This window comes from Gambusia affinis, linkage group LG20 (genome assembly GCF_019740435.1).
Source record: "Gambusia affinis linkage group LG20, SWU_Gaff_1.0, whole genome shotgun sequence".
Taxonomy (NCBI): domain Eukaryota; kingdom Metazoa; phylum Chordata; class Actinopteri; order Cyprinodontiformes; family Poeciliidae; genus Gambusia; species Gambusia affinis.
Genome location: NC_057887.1, coordinates 8,667,743 through 8,684,072, shown reverse-complemented (window position 1 = coordinate 8,684,072; position 16,330 = coordinate 8,667,743). Strand labels below are relative to the sequence as shown.

General features: G+C 43.1%; 2 protein-coding genes across 15 annotated transcripts in view; one reads left to right on the top strand and one right to left on the bottom strand.

Moving 5' to 3' along the window:
• LOC122823151 (putative uncharacterized protein MYH16) overlaps nucleotides 1-4,132 on the top strand; it is a 52,091-nt gene extending 47,959 nt beyond the window's left edge. For all 9 annotated transcript variants that reach the window (XM_044102465.1, XM_044102469.1, XM_044102464.1 and 6 more), the window contains 6 exons: nucleotides 635-838; nucleotides 923-1,048; nucleotides 1,121-1,291; nucleotides 1,892-2,092; nucleotides 2,172-2,318; nucleotides 3,409-4,132. In XM_044102465.1, the coding sequence (XP_043958400.1) occupies nucleotides 635-838; nucleotides 923-1,048; nucleotides 1,121-1,291; nucleotides 1,892-2,092; nucleotides 2,172-2,318; nucleotides 3,409-3,561 (1,002 nt within the window). In that variant the 3' untranslated portion in view covers nucleotides 3,562-4,132. The remainder of the gene's footprint in view (nucleotides 1-634; nucleotides 839-922; nucleotides 1,049-1,120; nucleotides 1,292-1,891; nucleotides 2,093-2,171; nucleotides 2,319-3,408) is intronic.
• A 376-nt stretch (nucleotides 4,133-4,508) lies between these two features.
• Nucleotides 4,509-16,330, bottom strand: part of gas7b (growth arrest-specific 7b) — a 66,706-nt gene continuing 54,884 nt past the window's right edge. For 5 of the 6 annotated variants that reach the window (XM_044102485.1, XM_044102486.1, XM_044102489.1 and 2 more), the window contains 6 exons: nucleotides 14,484-14,562; nucleotides 11,963-12,091; nucleotides 11,610-11,733; nucleotides 7,315-7,394; nucleotides 7,105-7,203; nucleotides 4,509-6,366 (listed from right to left, as the gene is read on the bottom strand). In XM_044102485.1, coding sequence (XP_043958420.1) covers nucleotides 6,253-6,366; nucleotides 7,105-7,203; nucleotides 7,315-7,394; nucleotides 11,610-11,733; nucleotides 11,963-12,091; nucleotides 14,484-14,562 — 625 coding nt within the window. In that variant the 3' untranslated portion in view covers nucleotides 4,509-6,252. The remainder of the gene's footprint in view (nucleotides 6,367-7,104; nucleotides 7,204-7,314; nucleotides 7,395-11,609; nucleotides 11,734-11,962; nucleotides 12,092-14,483; nucleotides 14,563-16,330) is intronic. The other variant, XM_044102491.1, reaches the window with a different exon arrangement.

The window sequence follows — 16,330 nt, the reverse complement described above, 5'->3', positions numbered from 1 at the left end:
TGGCATTTTGTCTTCGGAGATCTTCAAGGAGTAATAAAAATTCTCACATTTTTTTCCAACTAAATTTCCTGCATAAATCAGAACTTGAAGTGGTCACTAAGGGTTTTACAGATGTTTGATAAATCGTCTAAGCCTGTTGCAATAAGACATTTTTTGAGATTCCAATGATTATTTAACACTGGGAACTGTAAGACATTTTAAATATGCAACATAAATGAACAAAATAACTGAAAAAAAATAAAATAAAATGATTAATAAATTCTCTAAACCAAAATGGGTCTATTTGAGACCAGAGCCCCAGACTGAAGAATTTTATCATCCAATTTTTGGTAAGAAAAAGAGAAAAACAAATGAAAATGAAAACTGTTGAGCTTTGTTATAATTTTACACAGATTAATTGATTTACTGCTCATTGCGACAACCCAAGATACCTGTTAGGACCTACATAAGGTGCAGAGATTGACTTTCCCAAACCTCCAGCCAGATGTTCTCCATCCAGTCTGACTGACCCTGAGCCATTTAGCGTAGCTTGTTGAAATGTGCAAACTCAGATAATTTGAAAAGTGTGGACATTTACGAACCTCAGGGTATACGGACGCCTCCTTGAGACCTCGTTGTTCTGTTTCCGCCGCAGGAGCTGCAGGCTCAGCTGGAGGAGGAGGTGCGCAGCCACGAGGAGCAGCGGGAGGAGCAGGCGGCCCTGGAGCGCCGCTGCGCCTCGCTGGTCAGCGAAGGCGAGGAGACGCGCGCGGCCCTGGAGAGCGCCGACAGGGCCCGGAAAGTCCTGGAGACGGAGCTGCAGGAGGCCAACGAGAAGCACAGCGACCTCAGCGGACAGGTCAACTTTCTGTTCCCGTAGCACCCATTTGACACCAATCGGACATTTTGAACATTTATTGTTTTATGTGTTTGCTGCGTATAGTTTCAGTCCGCTCTGACCGGGCGGAGGAAGCTGGAGGTGGACCTGCAGGCTCTGCAGCAGGAACACGAGGAGCTGCAGGCGGAGATGAGAGGCTGCGGCGACAAGGTCAAGAAGGCCGGCTGCGAGGTAAGACTCGGGACGCCGCCGCCGCCGAGCCATTTACCTTTAAACACGCCACAAAACGCTGTGCTCCGTCAGCTGGCGCGAGTCGGAGAGGAGCTGCGGCTGGAGCAGGAGCACGCGCTTCACCTGGAGAGGGTGAAGAAAAGTCTGGAGGGCCAGATCAAAGACATGAGCAGCAGGCTGGACGAGGCCGAACAGATGGCTCTGAAAGGAGGGAAGAAGATCATCCAGAAGCTGGAGGGGAAGGTCAGTTCCTAGAAAAACTTCTTCGGCTCTCGAATGCTGATGATCCATTCTACAGGTGGGCCGGACGGTACCGAGTCGGTCTCAGTATCGTGGGTGAGATCTGTACTTCAGGTGTAATGTTAACAGAATAAAGACGCAATTAATTATAGAAGAACGTCCTAAAATTAGCAGGAAAAAAAGCTGTTTTAGTAAGAAAGAAATCCAGTGCGATTAAATTTCAGTTGTTTTTTAATGTCTGACTTTGCATAAAATTACTAATTAATTTTCCTAATATTACAGCTTATTATGTCTGACTTTGCTCTTGTATAATTTTGACTTTGCCAGATGACTTTATGGCATGTCTTCTTCTGACTGTATTTATTGTTATAAAGAAAAAAGAAATCTTAGCTGGATCTTTTATATTTTGTCACACAGTTGCACTGGATTCAAAGTCCAAACAAATAGAAACAAGATGAGTCCCAAGAGCCTGAAAGTCCAGATTTTTCAAAAACATGTCATTTCCAATAACCAAAAACCCGACAGCCCCACCTGTACTCTCTTTATGTACATCTGCGCTGCACACGCTCAGGCCGCGCCTGCAGAAAACGTGACTCTGTGCAGGTCAAGGAGCTGGAGCTGGAGCTGGACTCGGAGCAGAAGCGGCACGCCGAGACGGTGAAGACGCTGCGGAAGAACGAGCGGCGCCTGAAGGAGCTGCTGTTCCAGTCCGAGGAGGACCAGAAGAACCAGCAGCGGATGCAGGAGCTGGTGGAGCGGCTGCAGAACAAGATGAAGGCCTATAAGAGACAAGTGGAGGAGGCGGTACGCCGCGCCGCCGCTATGAATTCTCTGGGTGGCTTTGTGCTTGTCTGAGTCTCACCATGCGCTGTCGCCCCGTCAGGAGGAGCAGGCCAACATGAACCTGGCGAAGTACAGGAAGACCGTCCACGAGCTGGACGACGCGGAGGAGCGGGCCGACATCGCAGAGTCGGCGCTGACTAAGATCAGGACCAAGAACAGGGGCAGCTTCGGCAAGGGATACTCCTCTGTAAGGAGAACCAAAATCATCTGTTTCTGACAAACCTGTTCAGTACAACATGGAACTATTTGTTTCACTGGGATTTTATGTGATAAACCAACAAAGAGTTTGGCATAATTGAGAAGTGGAAGAAATGGAGGTCTGCTAAAAGTGTCTTACACTTAAAAATAGTAAAACATTTAGCGTCGGAAGCAAAAACCTAAAAATAAACACCTCGAGCTTCAGGAGCTTATATCAATGCTTATTCATGTGTTAGAGTGGCCTAGTCAAAGAACAGATCTGAATCCTACTGAGAATCTGAATCAATAGCAATATATATCACGATACACACATGATCGATATCAGTAACTAAAATGCCTGATAGAAAGTTAAACATTCATTATATAGAATATTCCATATAACTCAGACACTGAACCGCACAGCATTCTGGGAGATGCAGGCAGAGGAAAGGCTTTTGCTGCTCAACCTCTCACGCCCAGCCAAGCATGGCACCAACTCACTTGCTCACTCTTTGGCTACCTAGCAACAACCTTCTGAGCGACTTGTGGTTACCTAGCAACAACCTGTTAAGTAACATGCGCAGCAGCAGTTTCATGTTTCACCTCTGCTCCTCATAACTGCTTAAAAATAAAAAGCACGACGACAGTAGAGAGAAAGCTGTGGATAAAACAGGAAAGATTACACCAGCAATTTGGTTGAATTTCAAATATTTAAAAAATATAATTAATAATTCTTGATATAAGAAAGGCTTTTGTTGTGATATGTTTTGCAGCCATATTTTTCCATCCTGGCTATTGTCTCTATGAAGAATGGAGGAAAGCAGAGGCACAAACCCCAACCGTTTTCCTGCTGGTTTTTGATCCTGCAAACTCAGGAATACAAATACAAACCACACTTCAATGTTATTTTTCTCAATTTCTTTGTTGGGCTGTCGCATTAAATTTAATTAAAACTCATTGAAGTTTACGTCGGTAATATGGCAAAACACAACAACATTCAAGATACTACAACACCGTTTTAATGTTTAAGGGAAAGCTTATGGATCGACCGTGTAGCTGTGAGTGTTTCCGTCCTGAAAGCAGTGTGTTTTCTCCGGCAGGGTTACAGCACTCCGTACCCAGGCCTGGTCCGGTCGCCCAGCTCTGTGGGATCCGAGGGGAGAGGGGAGAAAATCCTGAACGACGACAACGAGTCGGTCAGCTCCCTCATTCCGGCTTACCTCAACTCCCTCAAGAAGCTCATGATCGATTAGCCGGACTTTACGTTCGAATGTCGTCTGCGGAGACAAGCAGCGCTGCAGTGTTGGAACATCAGCAATACGTTACCAGGACTTTATGTTCTTCGTATATAATGGGAGTCGCCTTCCTGTGTGTTTTCCTGTTGTCCTCCTCCACCACTGACATGTTCCAGCTTTAATCATTTCTGCATGCAACAAGTGCTGATTTTTGTTAATCAAATGCTAAATTCTTGTTTCGTGTTCTCTGCTAAGCTTTCTTAAAAAAAACAGGTAGTCTGTCTTTCCAACATTTAGTTCTGATTTAAAATGCTTTCAGGGAGCTTTGGTTGCTTGAGTTGGTAACTCAGATGCTGAAATGGGTGATGGTTTAAAGATCAAGAAGCGATGATTCAATCGATCAATGCCCTGTTTCCTATCAATGTTATTAAGTGTGTTTTCAATGGATTTTATCTGAAAGTGTAACTCTGCCCAAACCTGTATCCAAACTTTATATCAGCGCCTAATGATGAAAGAAGGCCTGATCAAATCATTTACTGTTTTAATGTGAAAATTGTTTCTTTTATAAAATAAATACTTTTTCTCTTTTTTCGCCTTTTCCAACATAAAACAAACGTTTTGACATTAGATGGATTTTTTTTAGCCATTGCAAACTGACCAACCCTTAATTATTCGTAGAAAAAAAAAGAAGAAATTGAATATCTTTAAGTGATAAAGTAAAACAAAACAGTAATACTGTCAGGGTTTGGAAATAATAAAAATTGTTCAACTTTTAGCTTGGACAAGTCCATCCAAAGGAACTTTCTTCATTTTTCTGTGCACTGTATTTTATGTAAAACCTTTAGATATCGTTAAATTGTCTTCCTTTCTATTTCACATTCTATAGAGACAATTTTAAATGGAAAACACATTTTAATATTTACAATGGAACACCAGAACTTTATTAAAATAGATTCATTTTTATTTGGACTTTAATCTTCCAGCTCTAAAGTGCAACTTCCTGACTGTAAACCTTCGTGGAGGAAAACTCATCAGTAGATCCTGTAACCATAGACGTAGAATTTATGATTTTATAGATCACACAAATCCTGACCGGCTCTCGCGTTGCGCTCTCCTTTCTATCGCGTGGGAAATCATCCAGATTTGCTTCAATTTTTATTTTATTTTATTTTTATTTTTTTATCACAGCCGATAGTGACACAGTGTGGCATTATCTAAAATTGCACCAGTCAAAGGTAATATGACAAACAACTACTCGGGTAAAGTTAGCCTTCCTGTGGCTAACTGTAGACTCCAGTACAGAATGGACCTGATGACGTCATCTACACAACGGTGAAAAAATGGCTACCTCCGTGGGTGAAAAATTTAAGAAAAGATGCACATTTTTGAAGTAATTGTGATTTTTGGAGCATAACAAACAGCAATTTATTTTAGGTAACAGGAAAATTACAGTATATTTAGGCCAACATGTTCAAATAGTCGCGGATCCTTTTAACAGCTAATCGGCATTAGCTTGTGCCACAAAATATTTCCTCCTTTCTGTTCTCTACGAATGACTGTTTGCTAATCTTTAACCATGTAGTTTTTTTTTTTTTTGAGTAAATTTATTAGTTTTATTACCACATTTTCATATAAACAAACTGTAAACATATTGTTGGCAAATCCAAGCTTTTACGTTAGCCAGGTCTGCTTTTTTTAATAGATTACAACAGTTTTTCTCCCAGAAATATATTTACCAGCCCGTTTGTGATTATTTTTCAGTAAAAGAGGCATGTTTAATTTTTGTTTTCTTATTTTAGAGGTCAATTCATTTTCAATCATACATTAATAATTCCAGAGGGAAATCAAATGTTGTTGTTACTCATATTATCCAAGGTTCTTCAAAGAGATCGTAGATGCTGATGGCTGTGGGCAAGAAAGATCTCCTGTAGCAGTCTGTATTACAGCTATTCTGCAGAAGCCTCTCTCTTGTAGTAGTACAACAGTCTCATGAAGAGGATGCTCAAGGTTGTCCATAATTTTCTTGATTTTATGAAGAATCCTTTGCAAAATAATTACCAGATAATCACCTTCTTTATTAGGTGGTTCAGCCACTTTGGTAAATATATCACTTGTTGAAATTTAACAGCCCACGAGCTTCAACAGAACGTTATAGCAACAGTAAAAATCGCGGCTCCACTAAGTCACATAGATGTTACTATTACTGAATTATAACCTCATTGGGCTTTGGAGTATCATAGCAAAACTCTTAGCCTTAACTGCATTTAGTTTTAGCAGCATCTGTTAAATCATGGCAGTTCTCATGAATTAGCATTACACTGTTGCGCGACATAAAGGCTTCTCAACATTTACAAAATGTACAGGTTGGTGCTACTTCATCTTTCACCTCACCTGAGTATCCTTTAGGAAACAATTCCCACTCACAGTTGCTATTTTTCCGTTCAAAGAATCAGTGTAACTTAAAAACAAAACTCTGCCGCCGCATCTTAAATGCCTCGGCGTTGTTCGAAACCTTTCGCTCAAATATGGACGTCGTCTTCGTCGGGGGCCCGGGGAAGGATCAGCTGACGGGTGAAGGTCCGGCGAGCTCGTCCTCGGTCTGCTTGCAGTGACGCGTGAATTAGTGGGGGAAAAAAAGAGGTACAGATCCCGTCTCAGAGCTCCCAGGCACATCCTCAGGGAGGGAGCTGTCCTCACTAACCCCGGAGTTCAGATCTCTATATCGACAGGCCTGATTTCCCCCGTCTTATTCTCCCGCACCCACACCTCTCTGTCCTTGATGGGGTCCACACACTGCAGGAGCTTGTCCACCGGCTCCATAGTCTGCAAAGAAAGCAGCTGTTAACTGAGAACAGCGAATACGAAGCTCCTCTGTGAGTAGATGGATTATAATTTTTTTTGTCAAGTACTGCGAAACGGCTCTTTGCTTCCCTCTGCTGGAGATAATTATATAACGCAGGGGAGTCTCTTCCATAATAGCTTCAAAAATCAGCACAAGATACTTTGAGAAAAACTGGGAGAAAGCTAAATTTTTTCTGGGCTTTTTCACAGAAAAAAGGGTAAAAAGAAAAAGGAATTAATGAGTTAATCCCAAGTTAACTGCTGTTATTGATCGACTAACGATTAATTAATAACCGGACACTTTTAAGAAAGTGTCCGGTTTTTAAGAAACCGTAAACTTGATACAGTTTTCTCTTGTATCAAGAGTCTGACTGTCTTTCAAAAACATTAAGGGCTACATCTTTAAAAAATTAAACCTCATTATATTTCGACATTTCTTTGTGTGAAGTGTGTTAAATACGGACTGTTTCTGTTTATAACTCGAAACACAAACGTCCCTCACCAGACTCTATTTGAACCGTTTCTCTTTCCTGTTCCGGGACGCTCCGCCATCTTTAATTCTGTCTTTGCTTAAAGTTAACCAGTGGTGCCGTTTACTGGAGTAAACTCTTGGGAGATGTTACTAGTTAATCGAATAAAACTAATTTTAATCTAATAAACTGTCAAACTTTTGTTAATTAATTGTCTGCAGTTTTGCGGGCCGCTGTGTTCTGCACTCACGCTTTGGTTGAACATGTCCGTCTCGTGGCGTAGAGTTGTGTACTGACAGAGGTGCTGCCTGATCATCTCCACCCGCTCCACCTCCAGTCTCTCCAGCTCCTGATGAGGACAGGACATAAAAAAACCTGAACCTCTGTTTCAGACAGCCCTGCTTCACACACACGCGCACACACCCACACTCTCTCTCATCACACACTGGTGTGTCCTTACCAGGCTGGTGGTGACCATCTCCTCAAACCACTTGGACTGAGACTGGTTATACAGGTCGACGCAGCGCATCAGATCATCCCCTGTTGGAGGATGGGGGGAAATAAACAATCATATGAAGGAGTTCATTCAAGAAATACCCCAGTCCCAGTACTCCTAGCAGTATGTAACACAAAACGTCCAGCAGGTGGAGTCACAAGACAAGTTATCCCTCGACTTGTCTGTCACGCTTGCAGACTGTTGCACCCGGCAGCACAAACTGTTATTCGAACGCAGGGCAGAGGATCTGGGCTGATAATGGATTTCATTACGACAGAGTATAAAAAGGGGTGATGACACATTCTGCATCCTGTTGACAACAGAAAAACACTCATCGAGAGAGAGATAAGATCAGGGAGGAAGCGATGCTGGTCAGCATCTTCTGTCTTCAGCGTTAGCTTGCGTTGTCTAAAAACAAACACAGTGAGGGCACCATGGTTACTGACCTCAAACATGTTCACAACAAGCTGTTTCACAGAAAGCTTTTAAACCTCGATATAGATCTTATTTAACTTGCTGTAAGAAGGCTTGTGCAGCCATTTGAGTTTAGTGGTGTTCAAATCATGAATTAGGAGGAAAAAAAGTCAGATAAGCAACAAAACGTGACGTGTTACACGCAGAAATCGATGACGGCACCACGCATAAACACTAGGAGGTCTTTGGCAACAACAATCTTCAGTGTGGGTGCTGTTACTGATAGAAGATGACTCAAATGGTACTTTTCCGGTAGTACCTAGCAAGGACTCGGCTCAACTTTGCCATAACAGAAGCCATATTGGACATTCTGCCCAGTCTGTGGCTTTTTGTCCGACTCAGTCGCTGCTGTGAGTTTCTACAGATGGCGGGTTGTGACTCCAGCTGTGACTCCTCACGCTAACACAGGAAAAAAGTATTTCATGGCCCAGTCAAAGTCCAGAGACAAAGCAGATTGAAAGGCTGTTCAAACAGATGCCAGCCAAGCAGAACAGAGTAATGTTCTAAAGGTTCTTGGTTCTGTCTTTTTCCAAGTTTGTGTTCTGGTTTCTGGAAGATAATAGTTTGCAATCAACGAGATCTTCTAACAGCTTAGCTGAGAACGTTCTCGTGTTAAAAGACACAAAAACAATAAACTCAAAGAAGTTACTAACATTTGTTTATTCATTTACCGTTAATACAGTGGTGAGATTCTGTAATAAAGCATGAAAATCTAAGCGCAAATGACTTTATTATGAGCAAACAGATGCCATAATTTAGTTGTTTTGGTCAGAGTCTCCTCTCTGGTTTGTGCATTCTGTTTTCTCCAAGTTGCATAAGGAGCAGGCAGCCGGGCTGGCTCTGTGTGAGACTGTGCTGGGATGGAGCGTTCCTTCTTCCATGTGACAGCATGTGGTTGTGCCTGCTTGACTCATAACGTCACCGTCTGGCTGAGAGTTTGCCTCTAAAACCATGGGCATTCCTGAGGTATCGCACCTATTAAACAAGAAAAACCTCGAGGCCTGCTAAGGCTTTTACTTTTGTCATGGCATAAAATACTCAGATAAGGGGCGTGCTCCGGTGGCGTAGAGGGTAGCGCGCCCCACGCTTGGAGGCCCTCAGTCCTCGACGCGGCCGTCGCAGGTTCGATTCCCGGACCCGACGACATTTGCTGCATGTCTTCCCTCCTCTCCTTCCCCCTTTCCTGTCAGCCTACTGTGGTATAAGGGACACTAGAGCCCACAAAAAGACCCGCTGGTGGGGGAAAAAATAAAAAATAAATAAAAAATATATACTCAGATAACTCAATTTCCGCATAGAGTCCAGCTGAAATCACTGTTTATCTAAAGGGCAGACAAGTTTCCAACCAGCCGTCGTTATTTTTGCTTTACAATGACAGGTACAATGGAGAAGGATTCAGGATGTCTCCAACTGTCCAGGCTCTGACGGGGTTAGGTACCGTTTTATTTTATGCTTCACTCTCAGGCTTTGTGCTCCTCAGTAGGTTGTAAGAGCATGGCATGACCCGGGATCTCCTAAGCAGCATCAGGCAATGCATATAAAAGATCTGGGAGGAACATGCCGTCACTGCCAGCTGGTCAACAAGATGTGGTATATCTAAACGCTTGTCTTATGAATTGATGCTCATTGAGCCTCCTATGTATTTCCTTGCCTTTCAGTGACTCCTGAGTTTGCTCTACCATGAGAAGATTACTGAATCACTGTCCAAACAGAGAGACTGCAAACATCCATCTAGAGAATACCTTCTCGATGAGTATTTTTGGTATTTTGGTACAGATCTCTTTTCTCTTGCCCATACGCCCATCTAAAGCCTTCAGACATCACAGACATAATCCACCAGTCACAGCATCCTAAGGATCCTCAGTGCCCCCTCTAGGGACACATCTCCAAATTTTCCAGCAAGCCACTGCAAGCTTTCATGTCATCATAATTCAACTTGATAACATCTCACTAATTCATGGTCTTCATAGTGACCACGAATTAGCATGTGGGAGAACTTCAACTGTTTGCAATCTAATAGGTCTCCGATCCTGCTAAATCATGATTTTCTGCAATGCACAATAAAACTGTTATGGATGTATTTTGCTTTTTCATAGAGTATTCGTATGTGGGCTAAAAACTTTAACCCAAACATGACACCAAAGAGCTCCACTGTGTTGCCACCAGTCCAGAACTTGTGCTGGTGGCAGGTGGTTCCACATGCATTTCCATGCAAATAAAGGGAAAGACTTTTGGACAATGGCCTTCTGACAAGAAGAGTATCAAAGAAGTTGCGCGTGTCCAAGATCACTTGTTGATTGAACTGTGTCAGGCAGCGCCACCAAGGCTCTGAAGGGTGAAACACATCGTTTTGTCTGGAACATAAAACTGATAACTGTTTCCATTAGGTAATACGATTCAGAGATCTCTCTCTTTGTGCAACGGCTTAACCCTTAAGAAAATACCTCATCTCTTCATTACATAATCAGGTTGCAAAGGGTCCTTTATATACCACAATAAGCGATAGTCAGCTACCATTGCAATAAGCCGATAGTATCGTTGCTTATTCATTATGCCTACACTGACGGTTCACTCATGACGAATGTTTGAAGAGGCTCACAGTGTGGCAGATCTCTTCTGAATAATCTATGCAATAATCACGTCGCCACTAGAGGGAGCTCAAACACCAAGTGGAGAGAATTCAACTTTTATCCCCAAAAACTCATCATTACATGGTAAAAAAGTAACTTTTTCCGCCTTAACGCAGTGGTTCACTGTACATTTAACGCTTTATTCCGAAACCCACAAAGCCATGAATTAACTTAGTGGGCGGGATGTTTTTGGCCATCAGATAATTAATGGTTGTATATTTGTGCAGCATGTGGGAGTGCACCTCCCCCCTTTCTCTTCTTCTCCTGGGGCAATAAAGCCAGTTTGCACCCACAGCTCTCAGTCTGGTGTGAACAGATTGATGGAGCAGGAAATGTTTCTCTTTCTAGCCTTCATCTTGCCTCTGTAACACTCCGGCTTTAAAAATAACAAATACGTTTTTGTTTTTTAAAATCCCACTGTGGCTCTCGGCCCCGATAAAGTGCACGACTGGTTCAAAAACGGACCAACTCAGCAAGTCGGTTCACAGACAGCCTCAAGTGGCCGATCCAATGAAGGGGCTGAAAAAAAACAGTGGAGGAGGATTCAGATGTAATTTCCTTTAAGATAATTATTAACAGGGATTAACTGGGACTCTAGGAGATTTTATATGGATGACTTCACCACGATTTGGTTAACAATGATAGGAAGATCTACCAGAAGAGAAAACATTCAAAATAATGAGTGCACTCTGTAAAACTAATTATTGGAGATGCACCTTTAGTTGGACCAGCTATGATTGGTGGACCTGGCAGTCAAGACGTCATAAATCCAATTGTTTTCCAGTCAGTGAATGCACTATACCTACAGAAAATGGAAACATGTCATGCTACCATCACCACTCTTCAGTGTGGAAGTCCTAACGCGGGGTGTTGAAAATGAAGTTAAAAGGCAGGAGAAGGTATTCAAAAGACAACTATTTATCACACACACATATCTGCTGTTCTGTTGTAAAAGATGAAGGCTTCTGCAGACAGGAAGTAACTCTTCTGTCCCATAGCCAGCGTGTCCCCACAACAACGCCAGTCAGTCAGGATTAACCAGCCTCAGTGATCACAGCAGACGTGCGGCATAAATAAGCAGGAGGCGCTCTGGCCGAGCTATAACAACAAACACAGACGTGGGACCCCCGACCCCGGGATGACCTCTGCTCTGACCTGCTTGTGTGGATTTCCTGCGAGCCTTCTTGATCTCCTCCTCGGTCTTGCTGGTGAGCTTGCTCTCTAGCTGCTGGGTCTTTAGCTCCAGCTCCTTCTGTCTGTCAGCCAGAGCTTTCCGAGCCTGAACGAGATAAGACAAAAGAAAACAACAAAAAAAACACTCCAATATGAAACGGATAAAATTAAAAATGCTTACTTTGAGAGAACCAAGTCCTGTTCACTAGGTCTTTTCTTTAAAATGTGGTCTTTTCATCATAGTGATGGAAAAAAGATGACTCTCATGGAAGATGTGTGGATGTTTTTACTTTTTATCCGTAGGCTAAAAATGAGCGAACTGAGTCTGGTCTCACCTTCTCCACGGCTGCGTAACGGCCGACGAGCTGCTTCCGCAGGTCGGCGATGTGGTGGTCGAACCTCTTCATGTCCTTCTTGAAGTTCTCTCTGAACGTCAGGAAAGGTTTCTCCACTTCGCTCTGGAGCTGCTCACAAAACAAACCAGAGATCAGCACATCCAAGGAACAAACGAAAGAACGTTTACCCCGTTTCTTGAGAAAGGGTAGAGCAGGAGAACCATCACATGTGGACCAATCAAACCTGGACTGAATTGTTCTACACTTAAACTTTTCCTTCAGACTGAAAAAACTGCTCATTTATAGATTTGCATGTTTTCAGTTTTTATTTAACGCGGGAACAAGTTTCCATCACCAGTTTTTATCTGGATTACATTGATGCATCACTATTTGACATTCTTATCTACCGATGCTTTTCCTGTGAGAATTATAAGCTTAGGTTTTGAATCACAAGAGGATACGATTTTGACCAGTTTGCATACGAATATAGACCAAAAAGCCTTAATTAGCCGCGTGCTCTTGAGTAGCTTTCCACATTATGTCATCATCCTCTCTCGCCGAGCTTGTGAGGATGATAAATCCGAAACTACAGACTTATCCAAACCGCTCTGCTTCCTTTTCCTGATTCCCGAGCCCGTGGAGAGTTTACGTAAACAGAGGCGCTTCCAGCAAAACGAATGTGACAAGATCATGTCGGTTTTTAGTCTTTGCGGCGAGTGCGTCGCTGGTTTAATGATCCTAATAAGAGACGTGGCGTTCTGCCCCAGCTGTCAGCCGTGAATAAGGAGTGCAACTCCTTCCTGTAGTCGACGCAGCAGCCCATCACTCAAAGATCATTCCCACTCAAATCCTTCCTGTCTCCTCTGAGAATCTGGAAGAATGCCGCACATCTGTGCATCTCTGGAGCATAACATCACCGAGGACGGATTTCTGCCTCTCTCTCTCCTCTCCCCTGCTTCTTCTTCAGCTTATCAAACGTGAAAAGTTAATTGGGACGTGTGTTTCTCACACTAGGAGGCCTTTCAACTGGCTGTCGGTGGCATGCTTTCTGAGACGATCTCCTCTTATTTGCAGAGTTGCGTGCTCAAATATTGGAAAGTTGGCCTGAACTGAAGGAAAACACAAACACAATTTGCAGAGTCAGCAATAAGTCTGTTTCCATGGTCACAAACAAAGCAGGACGTCGCACCACCATACAATAGCGATGGTGACGAGCGGATGGGTTAGTGTGTGTCTTCAAACGAGGGAAAGTGATTCGCAGATTGCAAGACGTTTTTTTTTTTCTAACTTTATCACATTACAAACCTAGAAATATGGTATTTAAGATTTTATGTGACGCATCAACACAAAGTAGTGCAGCCGTTGTGACATAGACATAAATGGTCTTCAACATTGTTTAATTTTTTAACAAATAAAAATCTAAAAAGTGTGGTGTAGATTAATATTCAGCCCCATTTCTGTAGCACTCTGAAAACAAATACAACTGCCTTCAAAACCTGCCTAATTAGTAACTGGACTCCACCTGAGTCTGACACAAGCTCAGTGTAAATACAGCTCATTTGTGAAAGTTGCGATAGTTTGATCTTATGTTTTTAAAGGTATGCGTTTTCCAGGCATATAGTGCCATTTTATAGCACAATAAAGTAACTATGTTACCACCAGTTGCCATAAATATTCTGTATGAACACGACTAAAAAGAAATTTTAAAGCCTTGAAATTGGGCTTCTGTGTCTGTAAGAAACTCCTGCTCTTTCTGAAGCTCCGCCTTCAGGAAGTCATCACAACATGGCTCCTCTATTAACCCTTTAACAAGGCTTTTTTTTTTTACCAGCCTTTCATTGAGAAGTGGCTTGTATAATGAGCTCAGCAGATCCACCAGGTGATTGCTAATTGCTGCTGGATAGTCTGAAGGAGCTGAGTGGAGGAGACACAGAGGAGAGATGCTCTGTGAGGTGGAAGCTCAGAAGATTTGAAACTGCAGCTCCAGGGAGGAGCTTCATCGTCGAAGGTGGAGCTGGAGCTCCAATGATATAATCAAGGCAACACACCAGGTGTGTAACATTACGTCATGCTGAGGTAATGCTCTTCGAAATAACTGCTAATCCTAGAAAAAGAGCCAAAAGACTTGAGATTGGAGGAGACCCTAAAAATACAGGCAGAGCTGCTGTGAAATGGTCAAGTCAAAACATATCAAATTGTTGGAATGGCCTGGTCAAAGTCAAATCTAAATCCATCGAGTATCAGTTGCAAATTTTGGGCACTCGGTCAAATCTGACAGACCAGAATAAAAGAATCAAAATTTAACTCCGTAGGTCTAGACATCCAAAGCTAGTACAGTATTCTAGCATTACACAAAAAAATATAGTTCTACAAAGCATGGACTCAGGTGAGGATTCCACACTTCCTTCCAGTTCAGAGCACTGATCTGTCGGAAACGAAACCTGCAGGCAACAGATTCAGTGATGCTGCCTTAGCTCACTCTTAGCCTCAGATCTAAACGTCGTGAAGTGAAGCAGATTACCTTTGAAGAGAACTTCAGATGAACCTCAGCTTCATCTGCCAGGCTCTTCTTCAGCTGGGCCCATGCCTCTCCCAGAGTCCTGGGAACAGATAAGACGGGCGGAGTTAGGAGATCACAAGCTGTAAATACCTTCATCAAAACGACGCCACGTGATTTATTAGATGAGATGAAACAGCGGGGGGATCTGCCATGACGATAGGCGCAGGTACGAGGAGACAAGCTCGTGAGTCGTGACACACACACACACATGCACACACACACACACACACACATGCAGACTGTCATCTGCACACAGATGAGGCCCAGGAGCCGCCAGTGCAAAAGTTCATTCACACACAAGCAGCCGATGAATCAAGCGAGCTAAGCCGCAGTGAGTTCAACGGGCCATTAGGACGTACGAGACATCAGATATCCGAGTCTCCTCTCAACCATAAGCTCAACACAGCCGGGAGACACTCATCGTTTGTCTCTTTAATAATCCAGATGTTGGGTTTGCCTGAGAGAAAGAAAGGAGAAAAAAAAAAAAAAAAAAAACACAGGCCGGCTGGATGACCCTTTTGTTTTTCATTAAACTGTAAAAGCATCAGCCAGCAGGCGGGTAGTCAAGAGGCACGAGGCCACTGGGATTCAGGACCGACGGTCTTTTCGGGCGAGCGGCTCGCTTCAAAGCCTCGCTCTGAATGGAAGACATGCGCGGAATTCCCTCTCTCTGGCGTCCAACGCATTCCTGACGCTGGCCGGGGGAAAGCCTGGCACCTGCGGAGCCGCGGCCTCCAACATGCCCAGAGCTGCGAAAAATCCATTTCACAGCGAATGCCTTCGAGTTGTGACCAACTTTGCAAAAAGAAAAACGAAAGAAAGCAATGACTGGATATGTGGCTCAAAATTAAGGCAACTCTCCATAACGAAAGCTGACTAACAACCAACTCAAAACGAGGCGGAATTATAAAAATACTTCATAATCTTCTAGGTCCAACCAAATGTTACAGAGCAGGGGTGTCTAACTCCAGTCCTGTAGGGCAGCTGTCTGGCAACTTTTAGATGTGTCTCTGCTGCTCCACACCTGAATAGAATAATTAGGTCATCAAGGCTCTGGAGAACTGATCTGCACAAGGAGGAGGTAATTAAACCATTTCATCCCAGTGTTTTGTACCTGTGGCACATCTAAAAACTGCAGGACAGCGGCCCTTAAGGACTGGAGTTTGACACCTGTGTTATAGAGTAAAGATTCCCAGCAACATGGAAAACTAACAAGAAATAATCATCAAGTCAAAGATGAGCTGTTTTTAAAATTTAAATACATTTCACCCTCTAAATCACAATATAAATTCTACAATTTGGAGTTTTGGATCTCCCTCCTGTAGGGATGCACAGATTTGAACATTTGAGGCAATATCCACATCCGATATTAAGACTGGGCGACACGACTGGAAAACGTTTCACGATATAAGCGTTTCACGTCAGTCGATATTGATAATTATTGATTATTTTATTCATTTTTTTGCTTTGTACATCTGAAATCCAGATGTATCTTTTACTTTAAGCACTTATGAGGATCGATGGCGAAACCCTAAAACCGCTGCTGCGCAAGTTACTAAACAAGTTGTTGCTAGGCAACCACACATTACTCAACGAGTTGTTGCTAGGTAACCAAAAAGCAAGTGAGCCAGTTGATGCCACCGACCTTGCGTAGCCGGCTGTGAGAGGTCGAGCGGCTAAACCATTTTCTCTGCCTACATCTCCCAGAATGCTGTGCGGTTCTGGATAGAAGTTCAATGGAATTATTGACTATTCAATCAGAAGTATTATCCACTAATATTGACCGTGTGTCTATCATGAGATAACTT